The sequence below is a fragment of the Euleptes europaea genome, chromosome 4 (assembly GCF_029931775.1).
Source record: "Euleptes europaea isolate rEulEur1 chromosome 4, rEulEur1.hap1, whole genome shotgun sequence".
NCBI lineage: Eukaryota > Metazoa > Chordata > Lepidosauria > Squamata > Sphaerodactylidae > Euleptes > Euleptes europaea.
This window is the reverse complement of record NC_079315.1, coordinates 112,821,252-112,845,487: the sequence shown is the minus strand read 5'-3', so window position 1 is coordinate 112,845,487 and position 24,236 is coordinate 112,821,252. Positions and strand designations below refer to the sequence as shown.

The window sequence follows — 24,236 nt, the reverse complement described above, 5'->3', positions numbered from 1 at the left end:
AAAGGGGTAAAAATCCCTTTATTACACAAAACTTTCAAAACCATTAGTTAGTCTTTTCCTGGTTATTTTGTGTAGGTAGCATTCGCCATTTATAAAAACATACAAGCATTTTTGTGCAAACACTTCCACAAAACTTGACTTCGTGGCTTCAGACACAAGAAGAAGAAAGAGTTTGTTTTTATGCCCCACTTTTAGGAATCTCAAAGTGGCTTACAACTGCTTTCCCTCCCCCCCACAACAGACACCTTGTGAGGTGGGTGGGGCTGAGAGAACTGTGACTAGCGCAAGGTCACCCAGCTGGCTTCATGTGTAGGAGTGGGGAAACAAATCCAGTTCCCCAGATTAGCATCCGCCGCTCATGTGGAGAAGTGGGGAATCGAACCCGGTTCTCCAGATCAGAGTCCACCGCTCCAAACCACCGCTCTTAACCACTACACCACGCTGGCTCAGGGTTTGAGCCCCAGGATTGACTTAAAAAGGTAAAGGTCCCCTGTGCAAGCACCCGGTCATTCTTGACCCATGGGGTGATGTCACATCCCGACATTTACGGGGTGGCTTGCCAGTGCCTTCCCCAGTCATCTTCCCTTTACCCCCAGAGCAAGCCGGGTACTCATTTTACTGACCTCAGAAGGATGGAAGGCTGAGTCGACCTCGAGCCGGCTACCTGAAACCAACTTACGTCGGGATCGAATTCAGGTCGTGAGCAAAGCTTTGGACTGCAGTACTGCAGCTTAACACTCTGCACCACGGGGCTCAAAAGATCAGACGGCCACAAGATGGAGAGGGGGGGAAATACTGTCCGTATCTTCCCGATTCTACAGTAAAAGAGTCCCTGACTAGAGAGCAGAGACAAGCACAGCATCCAGGACAGCCATTACCACTTGACAAGCAATGTCAGAGTCTCTCAGATCAGGCCAGGGGGAGCTCAGAGCCATCAGCTCTGCACTCAAGCAAACGCCTCGCAAAAATGCTGCCAGAAGAATGTCAGTCTCGGCTTCCCCCTCAAGCCCAGCGAGAAAAACATCTTGTATTTTCATCATGATTTTTCCTGTAACTTGACCATGGACAATTTGTAAGCAGGGAAGACATACGATTTCCCCCAAAAATTTACATGGAGAATTAAGAAAGCTCCGACATGCACGGTAAGCTACAACGCACAAAATCTCTCCTGCAGCACAATGCATAGTTAAATTGTGGAACTCCTGCCCCAGGATGTAGGGATAGCTGCCAACTTGGAAGGCTTGAAGAAGGGAGTGGATATGTTCATGGAGGAGAGGGCTATCCGTGGCTACTAGTCAAAATGGATACTGATGCATACCTATTCTCTCCAGGATACAAGCTGGATGCCTATTATCTTAGGTGCTGTGAAAATGCAGGCAGGATGCTGCTGCTGCAGTCGCCTTGTTTGTGGGCTTCCTAGAGGCACCTGGTTGGCCACTGTGTGAACAGACTTTTGGACTTGATAGGCCTGGGTCTGATCCAGCAGGGCCTTTCTTATGGATACTGGTCAGGATGCATACCTGTTCTCTCCTATATCAGAGAAGCCTGCCTATTATATTAGGTGCTGTGGAACCCAGACAGGATAATGCTGCTGCAGCCGTCTTGTTTGGGGGCTTCCTAGGGGCACCTGGTTGGCCGCTGTGTGAACAGACTGCTGGACTTGATGGGCCTTGGTCTGATCCAGCATGGCCTTTCTTACGTTCTTGTGGTCTAACGCCAAGAACAGGCATGTGCAACTGGAAAGGCAGAGCGAGTTTGTTTGGGCAAGAAAAGGAAAGTCTGTTCACAAGGCAGATGTGAGTTTGTTTTGGCAAGAAAAGGAACCTTTTCCCCCCTTGCAGAAGAGTTGTTAGCTATGGAGCTGCTAGGACCGCTCAAGAAACTGTGTTAACCTTTTCCCACCCGGGCCATGGAGAAACGTATTCCCTCTGTACTACAAGAGGGCTGGGGCGGAAGTGGCGAATGGCCCGTGAATAATGTTACAAATATCCAAATGGCCCTTGGCGGAAAAAAGGTTCTCCGCCACTGCTTTAAGTCATGGGTTCTCAACAAGGCAGAATTCCCCCAAGGGGGGAATTTTAGGGTTCCGGGGGAAAACTGGGACCACTATTCAGCAAAGTGTGATGTCCTGTAGATTATGTAAAATTGTAGTTTGTTTTTTATTTAATCTGCAACATTCAAGAAAGTTTATGACTATTTTGGGAAGGGGGAATAATATTCTGAACAATGATGAAAGTGGGGAACGGAGCAAAACAGGGTGTCTGTTGTGGGGAAGGGAAGGTGATTGTAAGCCGGTTTGATTCTGCCTTAAGTGGTAGAGAAAGTCGGCATATAAAAACCAACTCTTCTTCTTCTTAACCCAAAAAATCTTCCACAAACCATTTGTGTAGGTAAGCAAATTGACCAGCCCTAGATGTTTTATTTATTTATTTGTTGTTGACATGTATGTCCTGCCCTCCCCCTGCATAGCCGGGCTCAGGGCAGCTCACCAATACAAATATGATATAATGCAATTTAAAACTGTTAAACACCACAGCATAAGGCCCATCAAGTCCAGCAGTCTGGTCACACAGTGGCCAACCAGGTGTCTCTAGGAAGCCCACAAACAAGTCGACTGCAGCAGCATTGTCCTGCCAGTCTTCCACCGCACCTAAGATAATGGGCATGCTCCCTCTGATCCTGGAGAGAATGGGTATGCAGCATGACTAGGATCCATTTTACTAGTAGCCATGAAAAGCCCTCTCCTCCATGAACATGTCCACTTCCCTCTCAAAGCCTTCCAAGTTGGAACTGGGAAGGCTTTAACTATAAATATACTTAAACAACACGATGGCGCTTAATAAAACAAAATCAAAACAGATAACACTGTCGAGACGTTCATGCGTCTATTCCAGTTGGAGAACTTGTGTTTCGGGTTTGCACAATTTGGAATCCCTTAGTGCAGAATTACAAAATCCCCTTGCTGTATCTGAAAAGGTTAGACTGTCTTTTTGTGCTCGGAGAATGTTCCTTTGTCTTTCTTTTGAAGCGCCCTTGTTTAGCAGTGCGTCAGCAGATTCCAGGAACTTGCAGCGGAGTTTTTTTAAATAGGAACGTTCGTTTATTTTACTTTTCCCCCTTTTCATTTGGTAAGCAGAAGCGTTTTCTGGGTCTCCTTATCGATCCTTTTCTTTCTTTGCACCACTGTTAACTTCCATGGCAACTTTATCATTATGACAAGGCGCTGCGGCTGATTCCGGCACTGCTGCGCCGAGGTGTTTCTCGCGAGTCTTAATTTGGGGGGGTTGAATCCACCCACTCCTGCCCCAGAATTGGCCCAGGCTGCTGTCAGAAGTTGCTGACAAGTTAGGCCTGGCGGAGACTTCTGAGAGATGTGGAAATCTCCACAGCCATTTTTGTCTTTTGAGCAAGGTCAGTGAAGCTGAACCTGCCGAGTTCGCACCTTTGCTCCCTGGCGGGACCTCTTAATACAGGAATAAGCACAGTAGTAGAAAAAGAAGAGTTGGTTTTTATATGCCGACTTTCTCTACCACTTAAGGGAGACTCAGACTGGCTTACAATCACCTTCCCTTCCCCTCCCCACAACAGACACCCTGGGAGGTAGGTGGGGCTGAGAGCTTGTGACTAGCCGAAGGTCACCCAGCTGGCTTTGTGTGTAGGAGCGGGGAAACAAATCCAGTTCACCAGATTAGCCTCCGCCACTCATGTGGAGGAGTGGGGAATCAAACCCGGTTCTCCAGTTCAGAGTCCACAGCTCCAAACCACAGCTCTTAACCACTACACCACTGCATGCGGGCAGAAGGCCGAGCGGAGAAGATGGAACTGCCCAGTACCCTTTCCTTCTGGTTGAACTTGTTTACTTTTTCGTGGGGTGTGGCAGGGAAGAGTTGGGCAGTTACGTTACAAAGGAGATAGAAACACCTTCTAGTGCGGGTTCCAGCCACTACCTCTCCACAAAAATCTACGGCGGCTGCAAGCTGTAAAAGCGACCTTATTTGGGATCATGAGCACAGAGTTACCTAAAAATACACAGTATATTGTAGGCCATTTTTGTTTTTTTAAAAAGGACAAACATTAAATATTTAAGAAAGTTACAGTGTGCACTATGAGGCTGCCTAAAGATCTACCTCCGTTTGCAATCAATATGTTTTTTATGGATGTAGCAACCGATCTAAATTGTGAATGGAAAATGTGAATTAAAAAAACAGTGATCTAACTCACCTAGATTTGCTCAAACCACACCGGGGGAAGATGTGTGTGTGTGTGAACAAACAGGCCCGGCTGTGGTGTCTGGCTCCAAACCGAGTCTTAGAACAGTGGTTCCCAACTTGTTTGGTATGGTGACCCACAAGTCCAAATTTACTTTGTACAGTGACCCAACTAGGGCTGGCCAAGAGTTTTTTTGGTGCCCTAGGCAAACTATTCCCTTGGCTCCTACCAATTCCATCATCATCAACCTTTATTGCTCATTGACAGAGTCTTAAGCATTTACATTGTACAAGGGAAACAGTTTTACAGAAACAGCCTGAACCTATTTAAAGCTTAGCACAGAACAGAACCATTTTGTCATGTCAATTTTACAGCCATTACATGCGTCAGATATTTCGCAATCTGATAAATTTTCTCGGTATCAGCATCGAGATCAGATAAGAGGAACAGCGTAATCTAAGGGAAGATAATATTTGGCTAGAATGGATAAAATCCGACAAGTTCTCTCTACCTTCCTATCAATTCCAGCATTCTATTTCCTAAAGTATCCAACCAGATGTTTTTCAGAAATCAACAAAAGTCACACAAAGGGTGGGAGTTCATCCCTTCTTCCACTGCCAGCTGGGCCAGAATCAGAGTTTGAGGAGGCATGCCTGGGGGGCTCTGGGCTGAGGAAATACGCAAAGATGGCAGTGAAAAGGTTAGCAGCAAAAGGGCATGGTGCAGGACATCTCCCACAGCAGGTAGAGGGCAGTGAGGCACTGGAGGGGGCTGGGCAAGAAACCTGGAAATATAGAGCTGGAAGGTACCTCGAGGGTCATCTAGTCCAACCCCCTGCACAATGCAGAAAATTAACCACTACCTCTCCCCCACTCCCCCAGTGACCCTGCTCAATGCCCAGAGGTTAAGCTACTGAAGAGGAAGAGGACAGGAGTCGGGGTGGAGGAATCTTCTGCTTACCTGGCCATTTGCTTATAAGCTTCCTCTGCCACCGCAAAGATATGAGGATCCATATCCCCCATGTTTTGGCCACTGTATGCATAAATGACATCTTGTCCATAGATTGGCAACTGTTCATAGGGATTAATGGCAACAAGCACAATACCTTAAAGAAAAAAAGAAGCAAAAATAAAAGTTACAACCACATCAAAGCCAAAAGGGGAGTGTGCGCAATGTTCAACGCCAACACTACACATTAATAGTTCCTTATATGTGCATGCTTTAACACAATGCTAAAACAAACTCTGGCTAAGCTCCCCAGTGTGTGCACAACACTGCTTGTGTAGCTTAGGATCCTGGTCCTTTCTCACCTTTCACCTCCCGCTGCCCACCCAAGGCAGACCCACTACAAGAGAGGACAAGTTAGAGCGCTCACCACAGTAGGTGTAAATATGGTTCGATTCTAAGAATCGGACTTTTAGGTTGTGCAAGACTGCGGGTTCGTGGAGATAACTTAGTGCTGTCAGGTCATTCTCTCCAACCAAAATGTCTGGATTACGCAGGAAGGGAAGATCGTTGGCTTCAGGATTAATGGGGTATTCCACAACCTGAAATAATATAGAAGAAAATGTACTGGTTACAGGAAATCCACAGAGAGAGAGAGAAGAAGAAGAGTTGGTTTTTCTATGCTGACTTTCTCTACCACTTAAAGAAGAATCAAACTGGCTCACAATCACCTTCCCTTCCCCACAACAGACACCTTGTGAGGTAGGTGGGGCTGAGAGCATTCAGAGGGAACTGTGACTAGCCCAAGGTCACCCAGCTGGCTTCATGTGTAGGAGCGGGGAAACCAACCCAGTTCACCAGATTAGAGTCCACTGCTCATGTGGAGTGGAGAATCAAACCCAGTTTTCCAGATTAGAGTCCACCGCTCTTAACCACTACACCACACTGGCTCTCAAGAGAGAGAGAGACAGACAGACAGGACATTTTCCTTTCCCTAAAACTCAATGAAACCATGTTTTCAGGACGCAAAAACGGCAGGACAGTAGGGTTGGGTGGTTTGGGCTCATTGAATAAAAATAACAGTAGTTGCATGCATCAGCTTGGAGAGAAGACGAATTACCAGCAGGTTATTTAATAAAGCTATTCCCTCCTGATTGAAGAAGTCTTCGTCATCAAGTTCTCTGTTAGGAAGGATGTAGATGCACAACATCAGGAGGAACTTCTGAACCGAATCAGTTCAGCACAAACAAAGCAATGGGAAGGAACTGCCTAAGAAAACATTGTTAGGGGAGTTTTACGGTAAGATCATTCAGGTATCCATCTGGCAAGGATCCATCTGGCAGCTGCAAGCGCTCTTGCTACGTGCCCAGCTGCTCTACTACAGTGAACCTCAGTTTTCTAGGAAAATCTGCATCTAGAGAGCGGCAAATCCAAAGCTAAACCTCCCATGCATAAACGGTCATAGTTGCCAGAGGCACCAAAGCTTAGCACAAACTTAATCAGAAGCGTAAGCCGGTTGCGAATGTGGTACAGCAGATCCTGGTTCTAACTCAGAAAGCTTCTTTACCGCCTTCCCCTTCTCTCTGGCTGGGTATCTTTAAAGATGGAAGTTCTCACCCTGGGGGAGGTGAGAAAGGTGTTTACAGATAAAAGGAGGAAAGATCATGCTACTCTGATTTAATTGGAAGCTCGGCTGTTTGGGCTAAGACGGAGCCGAAAAAGCTTTACCATATGCCCTCCCATATGCTGGAAATGCCACAACAGTGTGCCTCATAGAATTCCCCCAGCTAATCCGCTCAGGTTTTTTAAAAAATGACTTCCCCATTCTTTAGGGAGGAGAAAGAGGCAGGTGGAGCAGATGTGAAGTCAAAGCATCTAAACTATCTATCTCTGTGATGTCAAAGCCTATAAAACAACAGGCCAAGAACAGTTTCAGCGAGGGGAAGGACTTGCCTCGCCATCTGCAATTAATCCCTTCCTTGGTGAGTGAAAGATAAGTAATAAAATAACAGCAGGAGGTAGTGCCTGACAGCTAGGAGGATGGCCTGGTGTGGCCATAATATTATCTGACCTTTAAATCATTTCAAGCACAGCAAGGAGTGGGGAGGGGCTGTGGCTGAGCGGTAGAGCATCTGCTTGGCATGCAGAAGGTCCTAGATTCAATCCCGGGTATCTCCAGTTAAAGGGACTAGGCAAGTAGGTGCTTGTGGGAAACCCAAATAGGATCTGGAGAACCCGGACACAAGTCTTTAAAAAAGCAAACATCTAGTTTGGCCCTAAACCACAAATTCATTGGGAGACCTTGAGGCAGCCTCACACTCTTAGCTTGACAAATCTATTGGGAAGGGAAGGCCGCCGTCTGCAGCTCTGAGATTCATGGAGGAAGAATAGAAGAAGAGTTAGTTTTTATACCCCAATTTTCACTACCTTTAAGGACACTCTAACCGGCCTTCCTCTCCCCACAACAGACATCTTGTGAGGTAGGTGGGGCTGAGAGATGTTCAGAGAGAACTGTGACTAGCCCAAGGTCACCCAGCTGGCTTCATGTGGAGGAGTGGGGAAACCAACCCGGTTCACCTCATTAGAGTCCGCCGCTCTTAACCACTATACCATGCTGGCTGTCAGGATAAAAATGTAATAACAAAGATGTTTTTTCACTACAGAAGGGATTCACTATTATCCACTCCTGTAAAGGCCACGGCAATTACATGGAAATCCTGTATATTTTTTGGAGGGCAAAAAAGAACCCATATTGCCTATCATGTTTCAGTGATTTCATTTACAACATTTTATCAACAAAACATGATTTCAAGGAGCCAAACGTTTAAAAGTCACAGAATGCCACCCCCAAAGCTAAGCATATTGATTTAAAAAATCAGCAACAAACATTTTCTATCCGTTTTTCCATCCTGGCTAGAAATGTGAGGGGGGCCACAGGTTTTCAGCGGAAGCTCTCCGGCTGTCAAATTACAAGTAGCAACCACGGCAGGATCCCAGAACTCACGCAAAGGGCTGTGTTCACCCACCAGCCCAACTTACTACTGAAAACTTCAAAACAAAACCAAGCATGATATCAGAACAAGCAGATATATTCCTGCTCTCTACCTCTACCACCTTTTGCTTGGCTTTTCTGACATACTGCAATGGGATCCTGGAGGTTTTTTGCCTTCCTCTGGGCATAGAGCGGGGGTTGGGTTGCAAGGCCCTCTTTGCCACCAGCGGGAGAATGTCGGGGCAGAGCCTGAGGAGGGCAGGACATCAGTGCCATAGAGTCCAATTGCCATTTTCTCCAAGGGAACTGGTCTCTGTCGGCTGGAGATCAGTTGTAACAGCAGGAGATCTCCAGCAAGTAACTGGAGGTTGCAGAGAAAAAACTGAGCAACTTAAAGAGTTTGAAACTGCTATAAAAAATACTGTTCGCACTTTGTTTGGCCCCTTTAGCTGTGAAGACGTCTTCCAACCATTTTTTAGCCGTGGCATCCAAAAACCCTTTTATTAAAGCGATGTTTTTTATAACATTTCCAAACTCTTGATACATCGCTGGGAATACCTACTGCAGTAACAGCCATCGGCTAACAAACCGAACTATATTACAAACATACCAAAATTCAGCAGTCACATATGTATCTCAATAATTCATTGTACATCAAAGAATCCACTGTGTGGAATAAAGTCGTAAATGACAATAGTTTCTAATTATTACAATTTGAAAACAATGTATTTAGTGTCTCATAAGCACAAACAATGTTAGTCAATATACATCCGCACAAATGGTGCTTAGCTGAATACACAATCTACGTTAAACACATCAAGGTAAATATTACAGGTACATGTCCATAGATAACATCTTCTTTGAGATTCTTATGTTTCCTTTCTTTTCTTTACAGGATTCCCGTAAACGTTCTCCTGTTTCAAAATAATATCTTCCTCAGAAGACTAATATAGACATACTATACCCATTCATATAAGGTTCTGCTCCTTCATGGCTGTACCATGGAATGCAACATCTTCTAAACGGGATGCATATGTGTTTAACATGGATTGTGTATTCAACTAAGCACCATTTGTGCGGATGTATGTTGACTAACATTGTTTGTGCATATGAGACACTAAATACATTGTTTTCAAATTTTAATAATTGGAAACTATTGTCATTTACGACTTTGTTCCACACAGTGGATTCTTTGATGTATAATGAATTATTGAGATACATACGTGACTACTGAATGTTGGTATGTTTGTAACATACTTCGGTTTGTTAGCCTAAGTTGCTCGGTTTTTTCCTTTGCAATAACGAATTGTGCAACTATAGTTCCACCCTCTTTACTCCAGTATAGTACCTGGAAGTTGGCAACCCTAAGCAGGGATCACTGGGGGAAGGGGGATTGTGAATTTCCTGCATTGTGCAGAGGGCTGCACTAGATGACCCTTGAGGTCCCTTCCAGCTCTACATTTCTCAGAAAACAAGCCAAGACGACACTCCCCACGCAAGGTCTCGCTCTTCTTCCTAAGGCCCCAACTTCCCTGCTCTGTAACAGGGTAATATACGGCATGCTAGCAGCAGGGGCGACTCTTTGCCAGGCCTGCTGAATTATTCACTATGTCCTTGGACAGCATTCAGTTTGTAGAAGCTGCATCTGTTAACTAGTTTAGTAACACAGCAGATCTGTTCCTGAACAATTAAAAAAATGTTTATGAAGGGAGAAAAAACCGTATTTCCTGTTGCCATCAATAGCAGCCAAGTGGGTTAGGCGCATGGTAACTTCACTTACTCCCCCGGCGCTTCTGGACAAAAAATGGCACTCATCGCAGCAATCAATTCCACACTTGTCAACACGGATGTTTTGTTAGCAGGAGCAAATGTGCCGGGGCCTCTCCAAGCTGCTACCGCAGATCATATTTTCAAAATGGCTTTTGAAGAGCTCGTGAAGTGCTGTCAGGGTGCCCGTCAGTATCTGACCAGTTACGTTTGCCATATTTCAGTCCCGTGAAGCCAGACTGCATAATTGACAATCTTAACACAAATTATTTAGGAATATGAAGACCGGGGTGTGCACAAAATAGCCCTGCTGGATCGGGCCAATGGTCCATCTATGCCAGCCTCCTGTTTTACACAGAGGCCACCCAGTTGTCCTGAAGGGCCAAACATGGCAGAGGCCAAAGACCTCCTGCTGGTGTTGCCAGCTCCAGGTTGGAAAATACCTGGAAATTTGGAGGGTGGAGCCTAAGGGGGGTGGGGTTTGGGGAGGGAATTCAGTAGGGTATAATGCCATAGACTCCACCATCCAAAGCAGCCATTTTCTCCAGGGAGAATCATAGAGTTGGAAGGGACCACCAGGGTCATGTAGTCCAACCCTTGCACAATGCAGGAAATTCACAACTACCTCCCCCACACACACCCCGTGACCCCTACTCCATGCCCAGAAGATGGCCAAGATGCCATGATCTGCTTAAGGTCACAGAATCAGCCTGTTCCACTGAGGAACTGCTCTAACTGTTAGAAAGTTCTTCCTAATGTCTAGACGGAAACACTTTTGATTTAATTTCAACCCGTTGGTTCTGGTCCGACCTTCTGGGGCAACAGAAAACAACTTGGCACCCTCCTCTATATGACAGCCCTTCAAGTACTTGAAGATGGTTAACATATCCCCTCTCAGTCTTCTCCTCTTCAGGCTAAACATACCCAACTCCTTCAACCTTTCCTCATAGGACTTGGTCTCCAGACCTCCTCTGGACACGTTCCAGCTTGTCTACATCTTTCTTAAATTGCGTGAACTGATTTTTGTTGCCTGGAGATCAGTTGTAATCCCAGGAGATCCCCAGCCACCACCTGGAGGCTGGCAACCCTACCTCTTCAAGGTGCTTATGGACTCTTGCTCTTTTGTACTGCTACAGACAGACTAACACAGCTACCCATTGTGATCTATCTTCATAACCACAGTTGGGCAAAACTGTACAAGAATCTACCATGTTGTCTGGTTCATGCTCACACCTTGTTTCACCTCTCCCCCTTCTTCCAGAGAACACTGCGGTTAAAAATGAACTCCAGTGACACATGATTGATGGATGCTGGCAAAGGAGTTAACTTCAGTTTGTGTCCCCCCCCCCTTAAACACCAGGGTTCTATGCCTTGACTGTTTTACACACCTGCATTCACACATTACAGGTACCCTGAAATGAGTTTTAACCATAATTCCCTGCACTACAAAGACAAGAAGAGCAGGTGAGCCTGGGAACAAGCCAAGTCCGTGAATGTATTTACTTAATCGAGGTTAAGCGTGACATCTGGAGGCCGTTTAAATTTCATCAATATTAAAATAAGCTACATTGGCTGCCTATATGTTTCCGGGCTTCCCCAGCTCAGTAGGTCTGTACGGCTGCCGTCCACTTCTGAGCTTTTCCCACTGGAAATTATTTATTCATTTTCATTTATCTACAGAATATATATTCTGCCTTTCTCCCCGATCAGGGCCACCAAGGCGACCAACAATTAACACTGTAGAACCATCATAAAACCAGTTTAAAACCCCAAGTAAGATGCATGTATAAAAACAGACACAGCAATTAAAACGAAGGGCAGGTAGAAGAGATCGTTCAGGAAATGCCAGATAAAACAAAAGACCTTCACCGGTGATGAAAGACAGTAAGAGAAGGGGACAGGTTAACATCTCTGGGAGGGAGCTCCATGGTTTTGGTGCCGTGACAGAAGAGGCCCTGTCTCAAGTTGCAGTTAACCTCAGAAGGTTACCTCAGAAGGTAACCTCAGAAGGTAGCAGTTGGGTAGGTTCATGTGCCAGCAGGCCTTAACACACACTGGTCCCAAACTGTAGGCTTTAACTAGGGTTGCCAGCTCCAGGTTGGGAAATACCTGGAGATTTTGAGGATGGAGTCTGAGGAGGGCAGAGTTTGGAGAGCGGAAGGACTTCAATGCCATAGAGAGAGTCCAGCTGCCAAAGAGGCCATTTTATCCAGGGGAACTGCTCTCTGTCACCTGAAGATCAGTTGTAGCAGCAGGAGATCTCCAGCCACCACCTGGAGGTTGGCAACCCCAGCTTTAACAATCCACACCAACACCTTAAACTGGGCCCAGAAACAAACTGGGAGTCTCTGCAGATGGCCCCAAATTGGAGTGATATGGTACCTATGGCCTCCAATGAAAGCCTGTAACACCACTGTGTTATTTATAAGGGTTTTTTCCGTGAGGGCTTGAAATTGATCTGTCTAGAAGGGATTTTTTTTTTTACCAAGGGCTGTGTGCATACTCTATATTGTAGTCTATTGTGTCACAGGCAAATATAACTTTTTCCCAGTGGAGATTAGTTTGTTGTGCAAGGACGCACAGCTCTATATTTCTGCGCTGCTATGCAGGTTTCGAGCCATAGCCTGGCTGCTGTGGTTCAACAGCTAAAGACAAATACCGTATTTTTTGCTCCATAAGACGCACCTGACCATAAGACGCACCTAGTTTTTAGAGGAGGAAAACAAGAAAAAATATATTCTGAGTCAAATGGTGTACTGCCCCTGGAAGCCTGGCGGGGGGGGGTCTTTAAACTCCTCCACGCTGCCATCCCAGGCAGCGCAGAGCACTTTTAAGACACCCCCCTGCCTGGTTTCTAGGGACTCCCTGGAAGCCCGTTGGGGGGGGATCTTTAAACTCCTCCACGCTGCCATCCCAGGCAGCGCAGAGCACTTTCAAACCCCCCCCCCCGCCCGGCTTCTAGGGACTCCCTGGAAGCCCGGCGGGGGGTCTTTAAACTCCTCCGTGCTGCCATCCCAGGCAGCACAGAGCACTTTCAAGACCATTCCCTGCCCGGCTTCTAGGGACTCCCTGGAAGCCCGGTGGGGGGGATCTTTAAACTCCTCCGTGCTGCCATCCCAGGCAGCACAGAGCACTTTCAAGACCCTTCCCTGCCCGGCTTCTAGGGACTCCCTGGAAGCTCGGCGGAGGGTCTTTAAACTCCTCCACGCTGCCATCCCAGGCAGCACAGAGCACTTTCAAGACCCTTCCCTGCCCGGCTTCTAGGGACTCCCTGGAAGCTCGGCGGAGGGTCTTTAAACTCCTCCACGCTGCCATCCCAGGCAGCGCAGAGCACTTTCAAGACCCTTCCCTGCCCGGCTTCTAGGGACTCCCTGGAAGCTCGGCGGAGGGTCTTTAAACTCCTCCACGCTGCCATCCCAGGCAGCGCAGAGCACTTTCAAGACCCTTCCCTGCCCGGCTTCTAGGGACTCCCTGGAAGCTCGGCGGAGGGTCTTTAAACTCCTCCACGCTGCCATCCCAGGCAGCGCAGAGCACTTTCAAGACCCTTCCCTGCCCGGCTTCTAGGGACTCCCTGGAAGCTCGGCGGAGGGTCTTTAAACTCCTCCACGCTGCCATCCCAGGCAGCGCAGAGCACTTTCAAGACCCTTCCCTGCCCGGCTTCTAGGGACTCCCTGGAAGCTCGGCGGAGGGTCTTTAAACTCCTCCACGCTGCCATTCCAGGCAGCGCAGAGCACTTTCAAGACCCTTCCCTGCCCGGCTTCTAGGGACTCCCTGGAAGCTCGGCGGAGGGTCTTTAAACTCCTCCACGCTGCCATCCCAGGCAGCGCAGAGCACTTTCAAGACCCCCCCCCCCCGCGCCCGGCTTCTAGGGACTCCCTGGAAGCACAGCGGGGGGGGGTGTCTTTAAACTCCTCTATGCTGCCATCCCAAGCAGCACAGAGCCCTTTCAAGACCCCCCGCCCGCCCAGCTTCCAGGGAGTCCCTGGAACCCCGGTGGGGGGGTCTTTAAACTGCTCTGCACTGCCTGGACAGGCAGCGCAGAGCAGTTAAACCTCTGCACACACACACCAGCGCTTCCCGGTCCCGAGGCTGCGCTGGGCTGCTGGGAGGTGCCTCTCGCCCCCATCTGGCTGGCGGCGTCCCAGCCAGCTCCCGGGGTGGCCCAGCTCTGCACCCCATTGCCGCTGTGCTGGGCAGCTGGGAGGGGTCTCCCGCCCCCATCTGGCTGGCGGCTTCCTAGCCGGTTCCCGGGGCGCGCTGGCTCTGCGCTGGGCTGCCGCGGCCGGGGGTCAGCCATGGCTCCCAGGGCCTCTCACAGCTTTGCCCTTCTCCCCGGGGGCCGGATTCATACACATTCGCTCCATAAGATGCACAGACATTTCCCCTTACTTTTGAGGAGGAAAAAAGTGCGTCTTATGGAGCGAAAAATACGGTCAGTGGAAACTGGAGATGGAGATGGAGGTGGATACTGATGAGAAAAGCTAAGATCTTGGAGGGCATTGTGCTTCTCACATTTAATGGGGTTCAGCTGACTCGGGTGGGCATCCAGAAGTCATACTGGACCCAACATTATTGCAGAAGAAAGTTAATCCAGCTGGGGGGAAAATACTTTCTCCTATCTTTATTTAGCTTGGAGGATGGTTCCTGACCTTGACTTGGTCAATCTGGCCATGTGGATCTATGCCATGTTGACCTTAATGCTAGACTACTGGAATGAGGTTCACAACTCAGAAACTCTAGTTAGTTCAGAACACCGCAGTTCAGTTTCCAGGAGTTGAGCAGAGTATGAAGAATCATAGAGTTAGAAGAGACCACCAGGGTCATCTAGTCCAGACCCCTGCACAATGCAGGAAATCCACAACTACCTCCACCCAACACCCCTAGTGACCCCTACTCCATGCCCAGAAGATGGCCAAGGTGCCCTCCCTCTCATCATCTGCCTAAGGTCATAGAATCAGCATTGCTGACAGATGGCCACCTAGCCTCTGCTTAAAAACCTCCAGGGAAAGAGCGCCCACCACCTCCCGAGGAAGCCTGTTTCACTGAGGAACCGCTCTAACTTTTAGAAAATTCTTCCTAACATCTAGACGGAAATTCTTTTGATCTAATTGCAACCCGTTGGTTCTGGTCCGACCTTCTGGGACAACAGAAAACAACTCGGCACCCTCCTCTAGATGACAGCCCTTCAAGTACTTGAAGATGGTTATCACATCCCCTCTCAGCCTTCTCCTCTTCAGGCTAAACATACCCAGCTCTTTCAACCTTTCCTCATAGGACTTGGTCTCCAGACCCCTCACCATCTTTGTTGCCCTCCTCTGGACACGTTCCAGCTTGTCTACATCTTTCTTAAATTGCGGTGCCCAAAACTGAACACAGTAGGTGAGGTCTAACCAGAGCACTTTAAGTTTCCAGATTCAATTTGAGGTGCTGGTTATCACTTATGAAGTCCTTCATGGCCTAGGGCCCCAATAACTACAGGACCACCCTTCTTGATATGCTCCACTGAGACAGCTTCACTCATCGGAGAGCAAAGCCTTCTGAAGGTGTTACCCTGAAAATGGGTAAGTGCAACAGCTGTCGTACATGATCATTCTCTGTCGTGGCTCCCACATGGTGAAATACCCTGCCTAGCCAGGTCTGGAAGGCTCACTCAGGCCTATTTTTCTGCAGAATATGCAAAACAGAAATATCGAGGATGACATTTTTTAATAAAGAAAACAGGATCGTAGTTTCAAGGTCTGTGAAAAATTGTACACATCTTATTGCATTGAACTGTTGTTTAATTATGTGACCCACACTAAGTTACAATTAACTTTAGGAGGGGCAGTGGCTCAGTGGTAGAGCATCTGCTTGGCATGCAGAAGGTCCCAGGTAGGGTTGCCAGGTCTCTCCTCACCACCAGCGGGAGGTTTTTGGGGCGGAGCCTGAGGAAGGCAGGGTTTGGGGAGGGGAGGGACTTCAATGTCATAGAGTCTAATTGCCAAAGTGGCCATTTTCTCCAGAGGAACTGATCTCTATCAGCTGGAGATCAGTTGTAACAGCAGGAGATCTCCAGCTATTACCTGGAAGTTGGCAACCCTAGTCCCAGGTTCAATCCCTGGCATCTCCAGTTAAAGGGACTAAGCAAGTAGGTGATGTGAATGACCTCTGCCTGAGATCCTGGAGAGCCGCTGCTGGTCTGAGTAGACAATACTGACTTTGATGGACCAAAGGTCTGATTCAGTATAAGGCAGCTTCAGGTGTTCATGTGTACAGCGTGAAAGGTGGCGTATAAGTGAAGTAACTACTAAACAATACAGTAAAGGTGAATTTATTCTCCATTTTTGTCCATCGTTGTAAGCTATCTAGAGGTTTGGAAAAGCAGAGTAAACATGCTTGAATACATACCGTTCCATCTTCAAGCTTCAGGTGTAGAGTTTTATCTCCCTCTTTGTAATCTTTGATGATTTCTGCTGATTTCCACACTTCCTCCGGGTCAGGAATCCAAACCCTTGTATACTGTGTAGAGAGGAGGGGGGGAAAGCATAGAAATTAAAAACCACTCAGCACACAAAGCCGATAAGAAAGCCCTGCAGGGTGAGATGACGAATTTCCACAATGGCCAGATTTTCTGATTTTCATGTGTTTTATTTTTACTTAAAATAAGAATAAAAAGAAGATTGAAAATAACTTGTTTTTGTACATAGTTTTCCAAGAGTGCCTTATCATCCCCTCATGCTTTCGAATGCAAAGACGTTTGCTCAAAGTAGGATTGGCACACTTATCAGTTTCGCACTGCGGTGTCCACTTCTGGGCAGGTGTCAGGTGAGTATTTTTTTCCCTTCACATAACACAGGGGATAGGAGAGAGACCAGTTTTCAACACTTTGGTGCCTTTTAAGGCCAAGGAATTTGCTGTGCTGAACCTTTAAGACCTCAGCCGCACAAGCCCTGCAGCCGACCTCAGCTTTAATTTTCAATCCAGGCTTTTTCTGTGCCTCAAAAGCAGCTGCTTCTTTAAAATTTGCATCTGTCTCCAGCTGCCTTTTCTGTTTCCCTTTCCCACAGGGGCGCCTCCGCAGAGCACAAAAGTCAGAGCATTGCACACCTCTGATATATCAACATTTTCTTTTGCCTCTGCCCTTTGACCCCATTAAACGCTTTCCCCGAGCACAAGGGCTTGACCTCTTTACGCCACTCTGGATGGGGTTGCCAACCTCCAGGTGGTCTTAAAAATAGTGAACTTGGACCGCAAATAATTAGTTAATCAACCCTATGCCGTCACTATGGCTAATAAAATAAGTAATAAAATAAGCAAGACAGGGATCCGGTAAAGTGTCCTGTTTCAAAGTCAATTTTCTTGCTTATTTTATTACTATTAAGACAAAGGATAAGTTATATGATTTTGTGAGGTAACAGGTATTTTGCTTATTTTGCTGCAACTAAGGAAGAGAATGAATTGTATATATTTGTGAAGTAACAAGTACTGTTGGGTTTGTACAAAGTAACAAATGAATTTATCTTCAAATTGGTGTTACTGTTTTGTATTCTATTTAGCCATAGGGTTGATTAACCTCCAGGTGGTAGCTGGAGATCTCCTGCTATTACAATTTATCTCCAGCTGACAGAGATCAGTTCACCTGGAGAAAATGGCCGCTTTGGAAGGTGGACTCTGTCCGCACCCCAAACCCCGCCCTCCTCAGGCTCCACCTCCAAAATCTCCAGGTATTTCCCAACCTGGAGCTGGCAACCCTACCTCTAGACCTTCCTCTGAATGGGCAGGCCCTGAGCCAAGATCTGTCCCTCACCTTCCGAGAGCCGGGGACCACAGATCTAAGGCACAGTACATAGGGGTTGCCAGGTCCCTCCTCGCCACGGGTGGGAGGTTTTTGGGGTGGAGACGGAGGAGGGCGGGGTTTGGAGAGGGGAGGGACCTCAATGCCATAGAGTCCAATGGCCAAAGCAGCCATTTTTCCAGGCGAACTGATCTCTATTGGCTGGAGATCAGTTGCAATAGCAGAAGATCTCCAGCTAGTACCTGGAGGTTGGCAACCCTGACAGTACACTTAAAGCTATTACCCATATTAACCCTGAGAAAAACAACAACAAATGGCTCAGAGATGGCTGAACAGTATGCAACCCGACAACTCCGGTTACTGTTTGAATTCCCACCCTGGGGCAGATGCAAACCGATTTTACAAGTTCCTCCTCCTCCTTTTTCTAGGAAGGAAGTGGCTAGTTTACCAGAGAACCATGGTATCCAGCAGCCAGCAGCTGAATGCTTGCACATGGTAACATGAAACCATGGCTAAAAAAACAGAGGGGAAAACTGATCCGAAAACTGTGGGGGGAGAGCACGTGTGTGTACAGTGCCAGTCAAGTCGCAGCCGACTTATGGCGACCCCTTTATGGGGTTTTCGTGGCAAGAGACTAAAAGAGGTGGTCTGCCAGTGTCTTCCTCTGCACAGCAACCCTGGTATTCGTTGCTGGTCTCCCATCCAAACACTAACCAGGGCTGACCAGGGGAAGAGCATGTCCCCCCCTTAATTCAGGATCGGCACATCCTGCCTGAAGAGCCTGACGCAAGTCAAAAGCTCATTTTCAAGCTCGTCATTTAGAGCCTGGTTTTTCCATAGTTCAAGGAACCAAACAGGTTAATCCAGGGGTGTCAAGCATAAGCCCCCCTGAGAGCCAACCATGGCCCGTGAGCCAACCATGGCAGCCACACACACACCCAGATTTGGTCTGGCAAGCCCTCTGCAGGGTTGCCAGTCAAGGCAGCCACCCCACCACCCCACCCCGTCCTGATCTGGGCTGGCGAAGCATGGCCTGGCCTGACCAAGTGACATTTATGTCATATCTGGCCCTCGTAACAAATGAGTTAGACACTCCTGGGTTAATCAATAGCTGCTCAATTTTTTTTTATAAAAGGAAATACAAAGAGCATTGCGGTGGGGAGTACACAACTTGCAAGATGTTATGCTTCCACGCCAGGCCTTAGGTGAAGTAAGCTACTGAAAGGTTCCAGAGATTTAAGGCCACCCAAACGCTGCCTGCCAAAAAGAGCCAGACCCTGGACAAAGCCTCGACTGCTGATGAAATCATTCTGCACATTCAATCAGGCACTTTGGAAAAGCCAAAGGCTCCGCGGGGGTTCTTCCATCCCTGAAACGCCCCCTCAAGAGTTAATGAAACAGCAGAGACCCTTTAAAAAAAAAATGCTTTGCAGCTCAGTGGAAATGGATTTTTTATATGCATAATGTGTAATTATGTGTAGGGTCGCACAATAGCTGGAAACAGCAGGAACAATTCGACTTTAATGAAGCTATCCAAATATATTGCAGGAGTAGCACTTTTTGCTAGTGAAGGGGGGACATGAAACGGGGCTGGGGAGGGGCGCATATATGTGCTTTCCTGGTGCGATGGCGTCTCATTTTGTGCTTCTCCTCTAGATGCTGACAGGTTTCTTACTCTGAATTGGGGGGGGGTGTGAGTTTAATAATTTTGAATTTTATGGCTCACCGGAGGTTTCATTTATCACCTGGCTGGGCTGCTTGCCTTCTGTGGCTCTAAACTACAAGCCAATGCCTGCCCTCAACCCCTAAAGAAATGCAGGTCAGTTATTGAACACCACACACATACACAAAAACAATGAAACAAGTTTCTAGCCCCCAGCACAGAGGCATTTGACAACAGGCTGCCAAAAGGATCGATCCTTAGAAATGTAAGCATCTTCCAGATTACAGTTACTGTACAAACTCTTAGAAAGCTCAGAAAAACTTTGAGGGTAGCCAAGTTGGCCATAAGAGAACAGAAAAGCTATGCTGGATCAGACCCAGGCCCATCAAGTCCAGCAGTCTGTTCACACAGTGGCCAACCAGGTGCCTCTGGGAAGCCCCCAAACAAGACAACTGCAAAAGCACTATCCAGCATGTGTTCCACAGCTCCTAATAGAATAGGCATGCTCCTCTGATCCTGGAGAGAATAGGTATGCACCAAGACCAGTATTTATTTTGACTAGTAGCCATGAACCTAACCATTCCCCTCTTCAAGCCTTCCAAGTTGGCAGCCATCACCATATCCTGGGGCAGGGAGTTCCACAATTTAGCGATGAAATAGAACAGCTAGATTCACGTCCAGCAGCATTTTAGAGACCAACAAAATTTCCAGGGTATAAGCTTTCAAGAGTCAAAGCTTTATACCTGACAAAGGAAGCTTTGACTCTCAAAAAACTTATCTCCATGAGAAACCGTCCAATCTCTGCCGTTCTCGACAACTGAAATTGGCTCTAGGATTTTAAGGGGCCCTCTAATATACACCACACCCCAGCATGGTCTACAGGGCAGCCATCTCATCACCACTGTGGAAGTCTTATGCGGTTGCGCAAGCCATGCGCGGCTGCCAGCCGCCAGAACTGCAATTCCCAAGCTGAAGTGCAAGAAGGAATGGACGCCAAAATATCCAGACCTGGTTCAGAACCCCGCCTTGGGGTTTGATCATTCAAGAGGCAGGTCATAATTATCCATCTGAATGTGACTGAGAAGATCAGGGTTCCACTTAGCACTCTTGCGCTCCGTGAAAAGGGCCCTGCCAATAAGCGAAGCTTAAGAAGCACTTTCAAACAAGTTAGCCTCGAAACGGCAAACGGGACGCGTGGTGCAATGCTTTTGGAGTGACCGCATCTCGACACAGTGGACAAGCATAGGTTCCTCTTTCACGTTCCACCAAAGAGCGGACAGCGTTGCAAAGACACCCTCTGCCAGCATTATGCAAAGCCGCCCGGGGAACTGATCAAAAGGCAGAAGGAGCCAAAGCATTAAACTGGTGCTTCTGAAGTGGCCAATTTTAAAATCTGTTTTACATATTAAGCTTCATAGAAATATCCGTTAGCAACGCCACAGCTAATACCCGCATTTGCATTCCAGTTACAAATCCCATTTCATGGAGTTTAAAACCTCAGCGTTGGCTTCTTTCCTCCTGGCCAGTAAAAAAAAATCAGTGCAAAGGAAAATGATTCTATCATTCTCTGCTAAGAGTACACCACCCCTTCTCAACCACAGAGAGTGCTAGGTTAACATAACCTGGCTTCCGATCAGTACAGAAGATAACCCCTTATAAACTGTAGGCAGGGTTCAGGAAAGAATTAAGGTCTGGAGTAGGCATTTTTCAGATTTTGTCTAAATGATTCTTAAGGGTTACGCCTCAAGTACGTGATTCACCAAGGGACAGGCAAATAACGTAGGAACATAAGAAAGGCCATGCAGGATCAGACCAAGGTCTGTCAAGTCCAGCAGTCTGTTCACTCAGTGGCCAACTAGGTGCCTCTAGGAAGCCCACAAACAAGACGACTGCAGCAGCACCTTCCTGCCTGTGTTCCACAGCTCCTAATAGAATAAGAATGCTCCTCTGATCCTGGAGAGAATAGGTATGCATCATGACTAGTATCCATTTTTACTAGTAGCCATGAGTAGCCCTCTCCTCCATGAACACGTCCACTCCCCTCTTCAAGCCTTCCAAGTTGGCAGCCATCACCACATCCTGGGGCAGGGAGTTCCATAATTTAATTATGCAAGGTTATAAGGGCAAAGGGTGGCGCAAGAGAGCCTTGATTGAAATGGGAGGCCATGATAAAATATACTGTAGTCACACGGGGCCATGAATCAGCCATAGTTAGCAACTGGAATCATAGAATCATAGAGTTGGAAGGGACCACCAGGGCCATCGAGTCCAACCCTCTGCACAATGCAGGAAATTCACAACTACCTCCCCCCCCACACCCCTAGTGACCAGAAGATGGCCAAGATGCCCTCCTTCTTATCATCTGCCTAAAGTCACAGAATCAGCATTGCTGACAGATGGCCATCTAACCTCTTCTTAAAAACCTCCAGGGAAGGAGAGCTTACCACCTCCCGAGGAAGCCTGTTCCACTGAGGAACCGCTCTAACTGTTAGAAAGTTCTTCCTAACGTCTAGATGGAAACTCTTTTGATTTAATTTCAACCCGTTGGTTCTGGTCCGACCTTCTTGAGCAACAGAAAACAACTCGGCACCCTCCTCTAGATGACAGCCCTTCAAGTACTTGAACATGGTTATCATATCCCCTCTCAGTCTTCTCCTCTTCAGGCTAAACATATCCAGCTCCTTCAACCTTTCCTCATAGGACTTGGTCTCCAGACCCCTCACCATCTTTGTTGCCCTCCTCTGGACACGTTCCAGCTTGTCTACATCTTTCTTAATGGTGCCCAAAACTGAACACAGTACTCTAGTTGAGGTCTAACCAGAGCAGAGTAAAGCGATACCATCACTTCGCATGATCTGGACACTATACTTCTGTTGATGCAGCCCAAGACTGCATTTGCCAGAAGCCCTGGCCATTTGGAATGTGATATCTTCTCTTCCCTAAGTTTGTCAACAAATGGTAATAGAGCTTCCTGGAAGATAAAGGAGAAGGAAGCCACTACTAAATAACTATTAGCTATTGTAGCTAAATGGAACCTCCATATTCTGAGGCAATGTACCCCTGAGTATATGACTAGTGATACCCAGATTCAAATCCCCTCTATTACGCAAAGCTCAATGAGTGACCTCAGGCCACTCTCCTAGCCTAGCCTACTTCGTAGGATTGTTGCAAACATGAAATGGAGAAAAGGCAGATAGCCAGGTACTACATGAATGAAATCAGCCCGTTTTCCTGTCATGCTCTTCCCGAAGTGACCATAAATGACAACTGGTTTAAAATTAACCACTACACCACATTGGCTCTCATGGTGCCACGATTCTTCAACATCTGGCCCCCACCCCAAGGAAACATGCAGTTTTAACATGGATTCCTTCACGTTACTTGTACCTACAGAAGAGCCAACCATCTTACGCAAGGCACAATTTATTATGAATCACACTTTATAAAAAGTGACCTAATAAGCAATTTGTAGGAACACCCACATGAATAAGTGTTCCCACCGGCTTCTCTATAGCAGACAGCAGCACTAAAGTCTTCCAACAGAAAAACAAAACACTTAAAAGATGAGAATATAATCCGCGGCTCTGGGAGCTAACCATTTAAATTGGATGAATGAGAAAGCTGTTAATGCACGGAGACCTTTAAAAGCGTGCCGTGCACGGAGCACAGCCCTCGAGAGGAACGCAAAAGAGCAGGCGGTACCCAGAGACAAGCTCTGTGAAACTAAACCTGTCTCTAAAGAGAATTTAAATCCCTTTTTAGCAGCTAACAAATAAAAGTTCCAAGACTACTAGAGCGAATAACAAGGATTATCGTGTCACACGAGAGTCAAGCATCCTATTCTCAAGTTCAGGGTGTGCAAAGGCAGAACAACGGTGTTGGAGGTAATGTATTCTCAACTGAACCCTGTAAGGGGGTTGTTCGCAGTATTTCTGCATGATTTGCTGTTCCCATCTCATCTCCTTCCAATCTCAGCCTTGGCTGTTTATGGGTAATTCCAGCCAAACTTCACATCATTCGTAACTGAATGCTTCAATCTCTTCTCATAACGAGGTACCGTAGATACAGCCTTCTTCCGAGGAGGCTGCCTGTTGCATCTCTGCATGAGACACTAATCTAGGCTTGCCTTTTTCCAAGCAAGAGGCAGGCCCAGAACAGTGACTCATTCAGGAAGGCAGAGGGCTGACTCCAAGCATTACCCGTTCATCACACACTTGAAAAATAAAACCTTTTTCTAGGTTTCAAGAGAGACATGCCTCTAGCTTAAATGCAAGAGTGACCCTTGTCTATAGGATGTTTTGGGAAACACTACAGTAACAGGTGATGGAGTTGTACGGCACATAGCAGAGGAAGGAGGTCTGAGTTTTACACACACACCCCCAACTAAAAACCACAATCCCACAGTCTGGAAAGTCACGTTATAGGCTTACCAGGAGCAAAAATGAAGGGTACAAAATTCATGCACATTTCAGCAAGATACAAATGAGTCCCAATTAGACAACATAAGGCCATGTGCACAGTCACCATAGGTGCTATATGCTCATTGCAATTAGATACTATCTGGTAACAGAAATAGAAGCAAAGGGGGGCAGAGAACAGAACTCTGGGACACTGGTGATCTGAAGGCAAAAGAATTGGGAGTGAAGTCCACCACACAGAGGTAGACAGCAGGGAAGGCTTCGAAACCTCACTCTGACTCCCACACCTCCTTTACTGTCAGCCCTTGGCCCACAGAACCAGAAATCACCACAAAGTCATATAGAGTCCAAACAGATGGCTTTTACTGGTCAAATAGGCATACAGTGCAAACGAATAAAATGACAGCTATGAGAGACTCACTAGCTGGGAGATAATATAAGGCAGAAAAGGCGGGAGATTACAAGCAT

The 24,236-nt window shown here is 47.1% G+C and overlaps 1 protein-coding gene across 1 annotated transcript in view; it reads right to left on the bottom strand.

The window, feature by feature from the left end:
- Nucleotides 1-24,236, bottom strand: part of MYO5B (myosin VB) — a 336,132-nt gene that overhangs the window by 214,420 nt on the left and 97,476 nt on the right. Inside the window, exons 2-4 of the mRNA XM_056847832.1 lie at nucleotides 16,301-16,411; nucleotides 5,585-5,756; nucleotides 5,170-5,314 (exon numbers count right to left, since the gene is read on the bottom strand). Of these exons, the coding sequence (XP_056703810.1) occupies nucleotides 5,170-5,314; nucleotides 5,585-5,756; nucleotides 16,301-16,411 (428 nt within the window). The remainder of the gene's footprint in view (nucleotides 1-5,169; nucleotides 5,315-5,584; nucleotides 5,757-16,300; nucleotides 16,412-24,236) is intronic.